The following is a 15,541-nucleotide window of genomic DNA, read 5'->3' as shown; positions in this document are numbered from 1 at the left end:
ACATTATATATCTTCTACATACCTAGCTAGGTTCAAAGTATTTTTCTTCTCCTAACTTTTTTTTTTAGTTTTTACTAGATTTATTTTAAAAAATATCATCAAAATTCTATATTACCAGTAACATGTATTGATGTCAATTGTCATGAACAAATACTTACTCATAGTCTCATAGATATATTAGAGATGGACCCAGACCAAATTGACCTGAGAAGAAGTGGAGATGATTCGGAGGATGACCTAGGCTGGGGGCGGGCTCAACCCAGGGCGACCTCGGCCGGGGTGCCCACCTTGCGCATTACGTGCGTGGACTCCGTCACTAAGATCCAACCACCCACCATATTCTTATGAGGCGATTGGGGGAAGTTTAGTATAAAATAGCATATCATTGTCTTGTTTAGGACAACTAATCACATGTTCTATTATGACAACTCTTTGTAATCTTCCTACAATGCTATATTAATACAAGAATTGTCTGGCGACATATATTCCTTGTCTTTTTCCTTTTATTATATTTATATTTTATTTATCAGGTTTAGTAATTCGGGCTAACCGGATTAATTAAATCCATCATTTACCACAACCTCAAAAGTTATAGCTAGTAATAAATGTGCAACTCTATTTCTTTATACTTGTGTGATCGTCAACGCTACGTTTCAATGGTAAGATACTGGATTCAGCTCCCTAAGCTGCCGGTCAATAATTGTTAAATAGAGTAAACTTAAATCAAATAGTGTCACATTAGGATATGAATATTAAAATGGGAAATATAGGAGGTGTGTATAACATTACTATTCTTAAAATATGTGTTTGTTGCTCGGTAAAGGGTGATCGAGTAGGTGGAACATGATTTTCATATCAGAATGTCACAAGTTTGATTCTTTTCAACACCCTCTAGATCAAGTTCGTCGCACATGGTATTTCTAATGTTGTTCACCTCTTCTACACTAAAGCGGGAGTTACCTAGTGTAGCCCTTTTGAGTAGTGGCTATCTCAGCTAGGGTCATTTTTTGGATTTTTGTGGTCTCGTTCTTGTAAATCAATGAGGCTATACCAAAAGTATAAGCGTAATCTTTTAAATCAAACCATAGGAATCCTACTAACCTACTATCTCCAAAGTCCAAACAAACAGAAAAGTCGCTATCCTTTGGAATGCAAGTAGAACGATCTGTTAGGGAAAAAAATCAATTACTCAGGCGGTATTGGTGGTGAACTGGTGAATGGTACAAGTTTCAAGTTATCTCGCTCTATCGATTCATGACTTGAGACATCATTTGTGCCGTTGGAAAAACCAACATACTCAATTAATTATGTCCTAATTATTCGGATTTATTAGGAGATTCCAATTTTTTTTTTTTATTTCTTAAGTAGCTAGGTCAAAAATAAATATTGGACCCTACGCTCTTGGGCATTTTACACACTTTAAAATCCAACCCTAATCTCAGGGCACTGGTCACCCATCTCGTGATGGTTGTAAGTCAAGTACGCTTAACCACAGAGTTTTTTGGTTATCTTGTTGTCATATCCTACTTTAAACCAATTGATGATAAGTAAGTGAACATCAACCATTTAACTACATCCCTTCATGGTAAACTACAACGTTACATCTCGAATCGAGTATGGGCTGAACTCGACCAACCTAGACGACGCCCAACAGATAGTATTACTATGTTGTATTTGACAATTAAGTGCTAATTGATTATATTAAATTTTTTGACCGATCAGTAGTAATACTTAATAGTGTCTATAAATAGACGCTTGGTAAATTAGATATTACAGTTAGTTTATAAGATGTCAAATGACTTATAAGTATATTATTTTATTTATTTAACTATCCTTTAATTATTTAAGTTGCCAAATGCAACCATACATTTTAAAATAATTTAAATTAAATTAAACTTTTTAATATAAGCTAATCTCGCAGTGTTACTTGAATAACATTTTTCATTTTTAGCTTATTAGCATCCGTTAGTTTAAATAAACAATTGTTTACAAAACATCTATTTTAACTATTTGACTTAATTGAACAACTAAAATTTATAAAATGAGCCAAAAATGGTTGTAAGTGGTTCACCAAACACCCTCTATAGGTTAATAGACACATGAATAACTAGATCAGGTAATTAATTGAATACTGCAAAAGAAAAATGTTATTTTTTAATAATAATTTTGTTTGACAATTTTCAATTAGTAGAATAGTAGTTAATGGAATGTGTTAACGATTTTAACTATCAAATAGTATTAGCTATTTGTGTAGAGGTGTTTGGTAAAAACACTTACTCTATATTTTTTTATATTGTAAACTACGAGGTGGTCTGTGTCATTTCTGGCCCAAGAAGAATCGTCACTTGTGGGAATTGCTCATTTGTCACTTGAACTATCCACATGTAAAAATAATATATATATATATATTGAATACTACTGGCTCTATTACAATGTAGTACCTGTTCATATACTTTCTCAACCTATTGAAAAACAAAGAACCAATAACACCTCCACTAAGGCTTGAACTCACAACCTTCCAAATGAAAATCCAACTCGGGTATCATTAGACCACATAGTCTTAGTGTATATATATATATATATATATATATATATATATATATATATATATATATATATATATATATATATATATATATATATATATATATATATATATATATATATATATATTTATTTATTTATTTATTTATTTATTTATTATAATAATAATAAACAAATAACACAATTTGAGAGAGAGAGAGAGAATGAAGCTTTCATGTTGAAATCGACTAGCAACCAAAGTGGTGAAAGCTCTCAAAAAAACTCGATCAATTTTTTTAAAATGTGTTTTTAATTTTTTTTTTTTAATAATGGACAATAGGTCAAAGCAACGTTGGTTTTCAACTTTAACATCTAGATCCAAAAGACAAAGGAGAAAAGATAGTTACAAAACACCCACTTTAACTATTTTAAGTAACGTAGTTAAAGTGAATTAAATAACTAAAAACTAACCCAAAAAATGTTTTAAAACAAGCCCAATACTTTGTATACAAGTTTATGCATGTTAAGATTATTTTATAACTCTTAGTTACAGATATCAATCGGGCTACTATACTTAATTTTGCACATGTTTTCTCGAGTTGTTGGGATTATCATTTTCGAACTTACTAGCTAAATTTTATTGGCTCAAGTGTCAAATTGCACCATGAACCAATTGCGATATGTCATGCCGCACCATGAACTTTCATATCTGCTGTTCCGATGCACAAACTATAAAATTTTATTCGTCTAGACCTTTTAGCAGGTTGCCATCAAGTTACAGGTTATAATATGCTGATGTGGAGATTTTTTTTTATTGACCAACATTTTTTACTTTTCTGCATCGTCTTTCTCCATACAAATTCCAGCATCAACATCAATACTTTCTCCATTTATAACGCCGGGAAGCTTCGTCAGTTTCGATCGCCGCAGTCACAGCTCAGCTTCGCCAAGAGGACGCCAGACCTGCTATGACACGAACGAGAGAGTGTTAATGCCGCCGGAGGTCCAGCCACCGTTGCTTCGCTCGCCAGAAACAGACAGCTCTCCGGTCATCACTACAGGAAGTCGCCAACCACTAACACCGCAGCCGTCTCGCCGGTCAGATCCAGACGTGTCTCGTCACCGCTGCTGCTTCCAAGTGATGCCGTCGTTGTTGCTGACCACGCCGCCATCGCTCCACTGCTGCCCTCGTTCACGCCATGGCTGCCGGCGAGAGTGGAGACCAAATGCCTCTGTCGCACACCTTCGTCGGGGCTCCTGTAGTCAAGAGAGTGATACAGAGAAACAGATCAGCTAGAGAAGAATAGAGAGATAAAGAGAGGGGTGAAGAAGCTTATGAATTGCTTGAACAGAGAGATAAAGTGACCCTCAAGAATCTGAAAAAGGTGCTTCTTCACCAAGTGGTATATATGTTGGTTTTGGTATCATGATTGGTCTTTAGTTTAGTTACAAATTTACACCATAACGTTCGAGATCTTTGAACCATTTTTGTTCTACAGACTACAGGCACTGTGAGAAAATTTGGAAAAAACAAGGTTGTCACCTCCCAAATTGCTAGAACCATAACCATCAAAGACGTAATTGTTGCCCTCGAAATTGAGCCACAGATGTCCAGATCTACATTAGTATTTCACTATTTTGTTTGTATGAGAGAATCGGAGAATGAAGATCAACCAGAGAATGAAGGTTGCGAAACTTCCCGTCGATTTTCAGAAGGAGCTTTGTCGATGGCGTTGAAGATCAATCCGACGGCCTTCAGTCCACATCAGCTCATAGTCCTTAAATGGGTGTTGAATCTTAAAAATAAGTCAACATCAACACATAACCGTTGCCATGTCATCAAGGCAACTTGGAAACCTACTAAAAAGTCTAGACGAATAAAATTTTATAGTTTATGCATCGAAACAGCAAATACGAAAGTTCATGGTGCGGCATGACATATCACAATTGGTTCATGGTGCAATTTGGCACTTGAGCCAATTTTATTTTATCATATTCAATTCTTTTTTACTTTTACCCTAAAACTTCAGGCTATTGAGTTCATCGCCAGACTCAACTAAAATTTGTGACTAAAAATTATGACATTTTAAAATTAATCGTCTAAATTTTCAATTTTAACAAACTAGCACATTTACATTATAAATATAAATTTAAAACATTGTTCAATTAATCTAAATCTCCAATTTTAAATTCCAAAGTAAAAAATATAATGTAACAATTATGCGCATTTGTATAGAATATATAAATAACTAATAATTTTTTTAATTTAAATTTTAACAAATACAAATAATTATTATATTTGCATTTATAATATAATAATTATAATAATTATTACACAATTTATTTAAAAGTTAAATTTAAAAATATTAAAGATGAGCCTACGTACAAACTCCACTCTATAATTTGTTTCAAATCACTTGTGAAACAAAAAACAGCATTGAGCGACTCGAGTTATTGAGATAGCATGTCAAGCTAACCCACTAAATTTCGGATTAGCCAGTTCAAGTCATTTGACTTTTTTGTTTTAGGTTAATTGAGATAAAACATTTTGGTTCTAACCCTTAAATTTTTCAGTATTATTAGAACAACCCATTAATTTAAAGTTAATATTTACATCATATTCCTAATATTCATTGAGAACTTATCACTTATCCGACTCTACTAAGAGTTACTTTTTTTTTTTTGAATGCTACTAGCTCTATTACATTGTAGTATCTGTTTATATACTTTCTCAACCTACTGAAACACAAAGAGCTAATAACGCCTCCACTGAGGCTCGAACTCACAATCTTCCAAGTGGAAGTCCAACCCGGGTACCATTGGACAACATAGTCCTGGTTCCTAAGAGTTACTTTAATTGTATGTAAAAGCCTTTAATTTGTCCATATTATACCGAGATGTCCCGTGTTTTTTTTTCCCCATAAACACAACAACATTTATAAGGTTATTACCTAAAATACCATACATTTAGTGTGAACAAAAGTGAAGAGATCGAAAATTTGCAATGCATCGCTACAAACAAAAGTCTTGACTTAGCGTAGTTGGTTTTTTGTCTGAGTTAAAAGATCATTATGATTGGAGATAGCAATTTGGAGTTCGAATTTTACTAGAAGTATGTATGGAAAAAAAAAGCCCAAAGATGCTGGAAAGTTTGAATTATAGGCTCTAGGGGCGGAGTCTGGTGAGTTTTGGATTAGCCCAGCGAAACTGGATCACCTCAGTTTAAAAAAAAAATGAAAACATATTTGATTAGTATAGTAAATATACTCTATTAAATTATTTACTATATTAAATTGATATATTTGATTAGTATACTAAATATACTCTATTAAATTGATCAACAAGATTTCCCATATCGATCATAAATTGTCTAAGGTTATTATTGCTCATATTAAATTGATCAATTAGATTTCCCATATCGATCTAAATTGTCAATAAAGATTTTATTAAATTGATTACCGTTAAAGTTTAGATTTTTTTAAAATCAACACAATACACTAAAATCATTCATAATCGAAAAGATTTAAATTGATCAACAAGATTTATGGTAAATTGTCTAAGGTTATTATTGCCCATATTAAATTGATCAATTAGATTTCCCATATCCATCTAAATTGTCAATAAAGATTTTATTAAATTAATTACCTTTAAAGTTTAGATTTTTTCGAGAGTGAATACATACAATACACTAAAATCATTCATAATCGGAAAGATTTAAATTGATTAACAAGATTTTACATATCGATAGTAAATTGTCTAAGGTTATTATTGCCCATATTAAATTGATCAATAAGATTTCCTATATCCATCTAAATTGTCAATAAAGATTTTATTAAATTGATTACCGTTAAAGTTTAGATTTGTTGAGAGTCAACACAATACAGTAAAATCATTCATAATCAAAAAGATTTAAATTGATCAACAAGATTTAGTTACAATATAATGAAAATATATCACTTAATATTATTGAATAATATTATTGGGTTGAAAGGAGTAATTAAATGAGGTTATTATTATCCATATTAATTTGATCAATCATATTTTCTTTCACCATGTCAATTAGTTTTTTCATATCGATCTAAATTGTCTAATGTTATTATTATCCATATTAAATTGATCGATTAGATTTCCTAAATTGTCAATAAATATTTTATTAAACTAATTACCGTTAAAGTTTAGATTTTTTGAGAGTCAACACTCTGCACTAAAATCATTCACAATTTAAAAATATAAATTACACTGAGTGTTAATTAAGTAGATCATATGTTATTTGATTATCACACATCATATTGAGATGCCCCAAAAAATATAATGTAAAAAACAAAGATTTTTTTTTTTGGGGACGTCTCAATATAATGTGTGATAATCAAATAACATATTCGGAATAATCTACTAGATTGTTCATATTAATCTAAATTGTCTAATATCATTATTACCCATATATTAAATTGATCGATCAGATTTCCCATATCAACCTAAATTGTCAATAAAATTTGTATTAAATTGATTACCATTAATGTTTATGTTTTTTGAGAGTCAACACCCTGCACTAAAATTATTCACAATTGAAAAATGTAAATAACATGAGTGTTATTTGATTATCACACGTCATATTGAGACTATGCCCCAAAAAATATCTTTTGTCCATAAATACAACTTTTATAAGTTTATTTTATTACCTAAAGTACCCTACATTTATTGTGAACAAAAATAATGGAAAAATTTTTAAAAGCACTTATTATGCACAAAAAATGAAAATATACCACTTAATCAAAATATTAAATATATTCACCTAAATTTGTCTGTATAATATTTTTGGGTTGAAAGGAGTAATTAAATGAGGTTTTTATTACCCATATTAAATTGATCAACCAGATTTTCTTTGACCACATCAATTAAATTTTTTATATCGATCAAAATTATCTAATGTTATTATTACACATATGAAATTAATTGATCAGATTTTCCATATCAACTTAAAATGTCAATACATTTTTATTTAATCGATCATCATTAATGTTTAGCTTATTTTTGGGTTGAAAGGAGTGATTAAATGAGATTTTTATTACCCATATTACATTGATCAACCATATTTTCTTTGACCAAATCAATTAGATTTTTTATATCGACCTAAATTATCTAATGTAATTATTACACATACTAAATTGATCGATCAGATTTTCCATATCAGCTTAAATTGTCAATAAATTTTTTATTAATTAAGTCGATTACCATTAATGTTTAGATTTTTTAAGATCATATGATATTTGATTATCAAACATTATATATTAAAATTGGGGAAAAATCTAACTTGCATTTGTTCTTAAAATGAAATAATTTAAGGTCATTTGATAATGTAGTACTGAAATATATGCTAATTAATTAGGTATTCCGATGCGGTAGGAGATATATGGGTCCTTTATTTTCCACCTACTTATTTACTCATTCCACATAATGCATGGCTCCGGTGTCGTTTCAGAACTACTTGCCAAAAAAAATTAATTAAATTAAAATAAATGATACAACACAATTTTCACATGCATCTTGTATTCAGAGTGACGGATTTTGTCAAAGTCTTGACAACTCAAGAATCAAAGATGTGACGTGTATAATTAAGAGGTCGAATTGACCATTTGCCAACAATTGAATGATCTGAATTGGCATTTTTATGATTGATAAGAACAAAGATAAACGATTGGAGTATGCCAATATCATAATTATTTTATTTTGAAATCTATTAACGTGACAATACTAATCAATAGTTTATAAACCTTTAATGTGCATAATAAAAAAATTAAATAATATATATATATATATATATATATATATATATATATATATATATATATATAACGTGAATAGAAGTCCTACCAAATCAACTTGTTTAATTAACGTATGACCTTGTGACCTCTTGCAATGTACAGCTTAGCAGAATGGGTTTAGTATTACTTTTCTTGAATAGACAAATAAGGATTTCTTTTGCTGCACACAATTGCATGTGTCTAATATGCCTTGGTTTTTGTTTCACTTGGGTTAACTTGCCTCCTCTTCTCACCCCATTACTATCATATCTCATTTCTTTGTTATTTACAGAAGATATCTCAGTTTTAACAGACTAATCTTGGGATCTTCAACTCCCTCCTAAAATTATTATATTTTAATTTTCACTAAATTAATAATAAATATAAAATATAAAATAATTTTTTTTGGGTCTAATTTTGTGTCTAGTTCAGTTAAAGAGACGTGTACATTGACATTAAATCATTATATAAAATGATTGTGAGGCAAATTAGGGGTGTGCATCACACAATCGAGGCCAAATGAGGACCATAAAGAAATGCTCCTATAAAATGTGCGCTTTTATAAAGACAGCGACGCCCCAACTTGTATTTTTGTGTTGCTCAAGCTTTCCAAAATATAAATTGTACGTGATGAGGAAAAATGTGGTGTGGGCTTTCTTTTATTAAATTACTTTTTATTCATTTTCACTTAATTTGAGTGCAATACAAGAGTGTCGGCTGAATGGTATTTTCTATTATTTTTGTACAATATTTTATGCCCTTTGTTATATAGTGGACCGTGGTCTATACATCGCTATATAGACTATGATCGTCAAATGAAACTGTAGTAGAATTAAAATGATACTTTAGTATTACTATAATGAAAGAAATGTGTGTGAAAATGAAACTAAAAAACAGAACACATAAATGAAACTAAAAAACAGAGCACATTATTGTCAAATGAAACGATAGTATAATTAAAATGATACTTTAGTATTACAATAACGAAACTAGTGTGTATTGAAAATGAAACTAAAACCCAGAGGCATACGATAACATATATTGTCAAATGACCTGAAGTGTAATTAAAATAATACTTCAACATTACTATAATTAAACTAGTGTGTGTGGAAAATAAAACAAAAAAAAAATAGAGCTCATGCAATAATGTATAGGAATAAGGTTCAAATTAGGCACTGAACGTAACCTGAAAATGCAATTAGGCCACTGAACACTCTAAATGTATGCAATTTTACCTGATAGCATGTTACCATCAATTTCAGCAGGTCACCTGCTTACGTGGCAACTGAGTTGACATTTTTAATATTTTTAAAAAAAAATTAAAAAAAATAAAAGGCCGAGGTGGCCAACCCCAGCGATTTTTGTTTTGTTTTGTTTTTTTTTTTTAAATACTTGAATTTGATTATAAATATTACTCCCTCCATCCCATTTTATGTGTTTGGTTCAATTAACGAGGTTTGACTGAAATTATTTTTAATTCAATTTTTCATAACATTAAGTTTAGTGTTAGTATAATACTTCCTCTGTCCCATTTTATCAGTCCTACTTATTATTCATTGATCAAAATAACTCTTTCTTCTCTGTTTATTTTCTTTAGTATTTTGTACTTATTTTTAAATTTGATTTTTTGTGTTTAATTGTACTTTTAGTGTAGTTCGTAAATATATAAATTTTTTTATACTAATAGTAAATTTAATATTATGAAAAATTGAATTAAAAATAATTTCAATCAAGCCTCGTTAACTTAACCAAACACATAAAATGAGACGGTGGAAGTAATATTTATGATAATAGAAATAAATTCATCCAATTTTTTTTAATTTTAAATTTCTTTAAAAAAATTATTACTAAAAATTATTTAAAATGCCAACTCAACTGCCACGTAAGCAAGTAACCTGCTGAAATGGATGGTAACACCTGCTATCAGGTAAAACTGCATACATTTGGAGTGCTCAGTGACCTGATTGCATTTTCAAGTTAGGTTCAGTGGCCAATTTGAACCTTATTCCTAATGTATATTATCAAATGAAACTATAGTAGAATTAAAATGATAGTTTAGTATTAATATAAGGAAAAAATGAAAGTAGAAAATATAGTAATATTATCAAAAGAAACTGAACTGTAATTAAAATGATACATCGTATATATATAAAATCCACTTCACGATACGGGAGTAATATTTTGTATAAATAATCGTATCTATAATTATTACCCGGCCCAATCATATTCACAGATTTGATATGTGTTAAAAATAGGTAATTTTTAATTATTCCCACGTTTGCGAAAAGTGACGTTGTACGTTATGAAGAACAAAATCCTCTCCAGATCACGTGCTGGGATGGGATAAATAGCCTCCGCCCCTGCTGTATAAATTCCACTCGATGTGAATCAAACTCAACAGTGAATTCGTGACTTTCCATTTCTTTAATCATCGGAAAACCCAAAAATTCTCTGTTCAATCAATCTTTCCATCCCCACCAATCGCCATGGATTGGGTTCGTGGCGAAATGATCGGCCATGGGAGTTTCGGCAAAGTGAGCTTGGCAGTGCCGGCAAGTCAGACCAGCGCCGCCGTTCCACCGGCGGCGATGGTTGTCAAGTCTTGCTTGGCGTCGAGCGCCGCTTCTTTGTTGAACGAGAGAATTGTGTTGGAGGAGCTCCAAGGTTGTCCGGAGATTATCCGGTGTTTTGGCGGCGGGTATAGCGTTGAGAAGGGGGAGAAATTGTACAATGTGTTGTTGGAGTTTGCTTCTCAGGGGAGTTTAGCCGACAAGGTTAAGAATTCCGACGATCGCAGGTTGTCGGAATTCGAAGCTCGGAGGTATGCTAAAGGGTTGGTTAGAGGGCTAACCTTTGTTCATAAGAGTGGGTATGTTCACTGTGATATTAAGCTTCAGAACATTCTTTTGGGCGACGATGGTGGAGTTAGGATCGCAGATTTCGGGTTGGCTAAGAGGGACCGGGAGGGAGTGAGGAATTCGGGATTTGAATTGAGGGGAACTCCGATGTATATGTCGCCGGAAATGGTCGCCGGAGGGGAACAGGGGACAGCGGCGGATATATGGGCTCTTGGATGTGCGGTGGCGGAAATGGTCACCGGAGCTCCGGTGTGGAAATGTTCAGATGCTGTGGGACTGTTGATGAGAATTGGGGTTGGGGAGGAAGTGCCGGAAATCCCCGGCAAGCTATCGGAGGAAGGGAAAGATTTCCTCGGAAAATGTTTTGTAAAGGATCCAAGAACAAGATGGACGGCGGAGATGCTTTTGAGTCACCCATTCGTGGCGGATCATGATGATGATGAGCTTTCTTCTCCGTCAAATTCTCCAAGATGCCCATTTGATTTCCAGGATTGGGTATCTGAAGCAGAGCTCCTTGAATCGTGTCTGACAATTCTGCCCTCGCCGGAGCCGGAATATTCTCGTTCCAAATCGCCGGCGGAGAGGCTGCCGGGACTAGTTAGTGATAACCTACCCATCTGGTCTGAAGATGGTGACAGTTGGATCAGCGTTAGGTGATGGCACCTTCAAAATTCAGGGCTTAAAAAGATTTTTTATGTGCAACTCATTCCTTATTCAGTTTTCCTGATTAAATTTGATTAGGAAGATTTTTTGATTTTTGATTTTAATGTACATAACATATTGAGGGAATTGAGTATGCATGAAAGATGAAATGGTGTTATCATAAATGCTTTTGGCACTTTGTCATGGACTCGTTTCCCTTTTAACATCTCGAGCATCTCCTCAATGGATGGTGGAGATTGATTTGATCCTATGATTAAGATTTGTTCTCTAGAATTCTCCAACTCTCTACAAAACTAAGAGGATTCCCTAATGTTTTAGAAATATTCTAAAGTATCCCTACATCTTCTAGTGCTATGTATATGCTTCCAAACTATTCTACAAACTAAGGGATGATATGTACAAGTGTTAAAAAATTCTAAGTGGCGTAGCAAATCTCGGAATCTCGTAAGAATATTGTCCGGGTGTTACAACTTGCTCATCTCCTACAACCCATACATACCTTCTTGCTCACTTTAACTTGATATAGACTAAGAAATTGATAATTTTTCATAATTCATAAAAGACGGCTTATCATTTTTTTGATCATGAGTACCGTGTAGCCTAGTTAGTACATATAGTTCTCATCGTTGATAAATGATAACTCTCGAGATAGGCAAGTCTACCCGATCATCCTTTAATGCTTTTTCACTCTAAAGGGCACCTAATGTCCCTCTATTGGTCATTTTCTCGGGCCGTTATCTTTACAATACCAATTGAGATCTTTTTTAACACAAATTTTGAAATCCATTTTCCGTTATATATATCAGTTGCATTCTACCCCTCGTACGATATATATATATATATATATATATATATATATATATATATCATCTTTTTCTTTTCTGGTTAAATTTAAATAATTTTGATATTAACTTTAAGCTCAATATGTTAGTCTGTTTCTTCTTATTATTATTATACATACAAGTTAACTTGGATTCCCAACTAACTAGTACTTTTTGCATGGTCTTTGGACTAATAAAGGAAATATTTTAAAGTTCACAAGGTAAATACAACTCCCACATAATATATTTAATTGTTGAGAGAATTCATTGAATAGGGTTTGATCAAAATTTGACTTCAACTCCATGCGGGAATAACCTATTGGCGTTCTTAATTTTAGTTGACCGATTATAGGTAACTTAAATTGGTTTATCTCTTCTTTCCTTCTTCGAAAATGTTGAATTTCCAACCCCAAGGGCCCCCTCACCTTGGTCTTACAGAACATTTGGGAGGATGTAAATTACGGTAACATACAAGGGATTTGCCCACTTTGGGCATAATTTCCACACTGTCATTGCCGAAGTTCGAATAACCTTGGTCTCTTTTTCTAAATATAGTTTACTGAACTAGTGAGCTAAATCCGTGCGGGTTTAAATTAGTTTATCTCATGTTGATCGTTTGTCGGCTAGAGTTACAAAGCAAGATTTACCCAATGTACATCTTCAAATAGTGACTACAAGTTTCTCTAATCACTCGAAAAAAAAAATCAAATTGAGTTTAAAAATAAAAATAATAATAAAAAAAGAAAGAGGTATAAAAGAATTTAATAACTCATCCACAAGTGCATCCAAAATTTCCAATTTAATTAAGTAGTCCTCCATAATTCTTTAAAAAATTAAATAAACATCATAAAAATTTCAAAAAAAAAAAAAAAAAAAAAAAAAAACACCCTCCAGTTTTATTTTTGCCCCCACTATCATTCCTATATTACACAAGTAGGTGAAGAAATTATCTGTAAGTGCAATTGTTCTTCAACTGCAGTGCCTTGTTCATCTTCTTTGGGTCCATAATAACCGAGCAGCGGACTTCTCTATAGAACTTGGGCTTCACGAGCCGGCCCAATACGTAAGCCCTCGCTCGCACCGTGAAACCCAGGGTCAACGGCACCGGCGCCGTCGGCTTTCCATTCATGCTGTTCAAGTCAGCTCCCCCGCCGTACAACGGGATTCCCTTCCCCCTTAACGTCACCGTCAACGTCCTCTGGCTCTTTCTTGATTGATAGAACTTGTTAATCTGACAAGGAATATCAACAAAACGTCAAGTTCAGATCGTTTCTGTGTAAAAAAATGGACGGAAAGTTTTAGGGTTGTAGCTAGGTTACTGTTCCGGTGGCGACGGGGAGCTCGGAGAATGAGAGATCTAACGGCGTTGACGTCACGTGCATCCCAAAAAATGTGCCTTTGTTCCGGAACACAAGCTTCACGGTGGAGTTCATGGACACCATCTCCGTCGCAACGCCGGAGTGATCCATCCCCGCTTGAACCACAAATTCATCAAATGAAATGCTCTGCAAAATGCGACAACCCAGCCAAATTGGTCAGACTAATTAATATTCACAAGGATCAAAGTAATTGATATTCAAAAAAGTACAAGTCCAACGTCTAAATCGTCTATTATCATTCTTGATTTGAACTGATCAGATAACCTAAACTAGTATAATGAGACAATCAAGTCAAATTAGCCCCATTGACAAAGGTCTATTGCCCTTCTTTAATTTGAGCTGATCAGATAACTTAAACTACTTTACATTGATGTGATCTTTTGCTGATTAGGGTCACATGAAAAAATTGACCTAGTTTTCTAAATTTTTGATGACATTATAGAAACTCCGGGTGTGTAAGAATTTGATGAATTTAAGAATGAATGAGTATTAAATCTTTAACCATTGGATCTATAAGGGGAAATGAATGGAGCTTAATTACCTTCATGGTGACTACGGGTTTCTGATTCCGGCTAGCACCCCACAGGATCAAAGAGAAGAAGCCGAAGAGCAGGAAGAAGCCGACGACGAACATCGGAAAATAGCAGCGGCGAGGGATGCCCTTCCGGCTATGGCCCTCATCAAGAAGTCCCTCTTCTTCTATGGCGTCAAATTCCTTCCACTGCTTCTCGTCTTTGCGGTGGTGGTGGTGGTGGCGCCGGCTATTTGACCGGGACCCACTGCTGGACTTCTGGGAGCCGGGTTTGAGCGAACCGGAGAATCTGGTGGAGGAGGAGTCCCGGGAGGCGCGGCCCGGAGAGCCCATTGGGCTGAGGATGGGGGTGGAGTGGAAGGAGTTGGTGGTCTTCTCGCCGTCATGGGAATCTCTCGACGGGCTCTGCACGTAGTAGACCGCCCGGTTCGGCGATGAAGGAGCTAAGCTCGTCACTTCTGAATCCGTCTTGGTATGATGCGTCGACGACATTTTGCACCTTCTTCCCCGTCAATCAATGAAGTGCAGAAATCTTGATGAAAAGAACAGAACAGAGAGAGAGAGAGAGAGAGAGCAGATCTGAGGTCAATGTTGTGAGTTCGATCTGCTAATGAATTTACAAAGTCCAACGTAGACCATGTTCCGGTCTTCTTCGTTTAATTGTTAATGTTGTCCACAATGGCAAAATCCCTAGTCTTGGACCCACACCGCAACCAGTGTTGCAAAAATAACACCTAGACGTTAGGCGGCGCTCGGTCGTGTCAAATTTAAAAATCAGGCGCTTAGCATCTTTTTCAACACTGATTGCAACTCAACTGAATTTGTGAATATGGTAAATTAGGGTGATTCACTGATCCATTAGTAGGGAGGACCAAAGTGTCCATAAGAAGTCTACAACATTGAATGTAACTCTCACCATGTTAGGGTTCGGTTAGGTATTATTGCCCATAATTTGTCACGTAGG

At 33.8% G+C, this 15,541-nt stretch overlaps 2 protein-coding genes across 2 annotated transcripts; one reads left to right on the top strand and one right to left on the bottom strand.

Moving 5' to 3' along the window:
- Nucleotides 1–10,719: 10,719 nt before the first annotated feature.
- Nucleotides 10,720–12,009, top strand: LOC109177854 (mitogen-activated protein kinase kinase kinase NPK1-like). The gene has a single exon (XM_019327326.1). It carries the CDS (start codon nucleotides 10,811–10,813, stop codon nucleotides 11,837–11,839), a length of 1,029 nt encoding a protein of 342 aa, XP_019182871.1. The 5' UTR covers nucleotides 10,720–10,810; the 3' UTR covers nucleotides 11,840–12,009.
- Nucleotides 12,010–13,446: 1,437 nt separating this feature from the next.
- Nucleotides 13,447–15,229, bottom strand: LOC109177855. The gene is made up of 3 exons (XM_019327327.1): nucleotides 14,587–15,229; nucleotides 13,986–14,171; nucleotides 13,447–13,897 (listed from the first exon to the last, which is right to left on the bottom strand). Exons 1-3 carry the CDS (start codon nucleotides 15,067–15,069, stop codon nucleotides 13,613–13,615), a joined length of 954 nt encoding a protein of 317 aa, XP_019182872.1. The 5' UTR covers nucleotides 15,070–15,229; the 3' UTR covers nucleotides 13,447–13,612.
- Between the last annotated feature and the right edge of the window lie 312 nt (nucleotides 15,230–15,541).

Source organism: Ipomoea nil, unplaced genomic scaffold (assembly GCF_001879475.1).
Source record: "Ipomoea nil cultivar Tokyo-kokei standard unplaced genomic scaffold, Asagao_1.1 scaffold0805, whole genome shotgun sequence".
NCBI classification, from domain to species: domain Eukaryota; kingdom Viridiplantae; phylum Streptophyta; class Magnoliopsida; order Solanales; family Convolvulaceae; genus Ipomoea; species Ipomoea nil.
This window is presented reverse-complemented; position numbering and strand designations above follow the sequence as displayed.

Coding starts and splice junctions, on each gene's coding strand:
- LOC109177855 (XM_019327327.1), bottom strand. CDS start 15,069: ATGTCGTCGACGCATCATACCAAGACGGATTCAGAAGTGACGAGCTTA. Junction 14,172..14,586: donor AACCCGTAGTCACCATGAAG/GTAATTAAGCTC, acceptor CGCATTTTGCAG/AGCATTTCATTTGATGAATT. Junction 13,898..13,985: donor TCCCCGTCGCCACCGGAACA/GTAACCTAGCTA, acceptor ATTCCTTGTCAG/ATTAACAAGTTCTATCAATC.
- LOC109177854 (XM_019327326.1), top strand. CDS start 10,811: ATGGATTGGGTTCGTGGCGAAATGATCGGCCATGGGAGTTTCGGCAAA.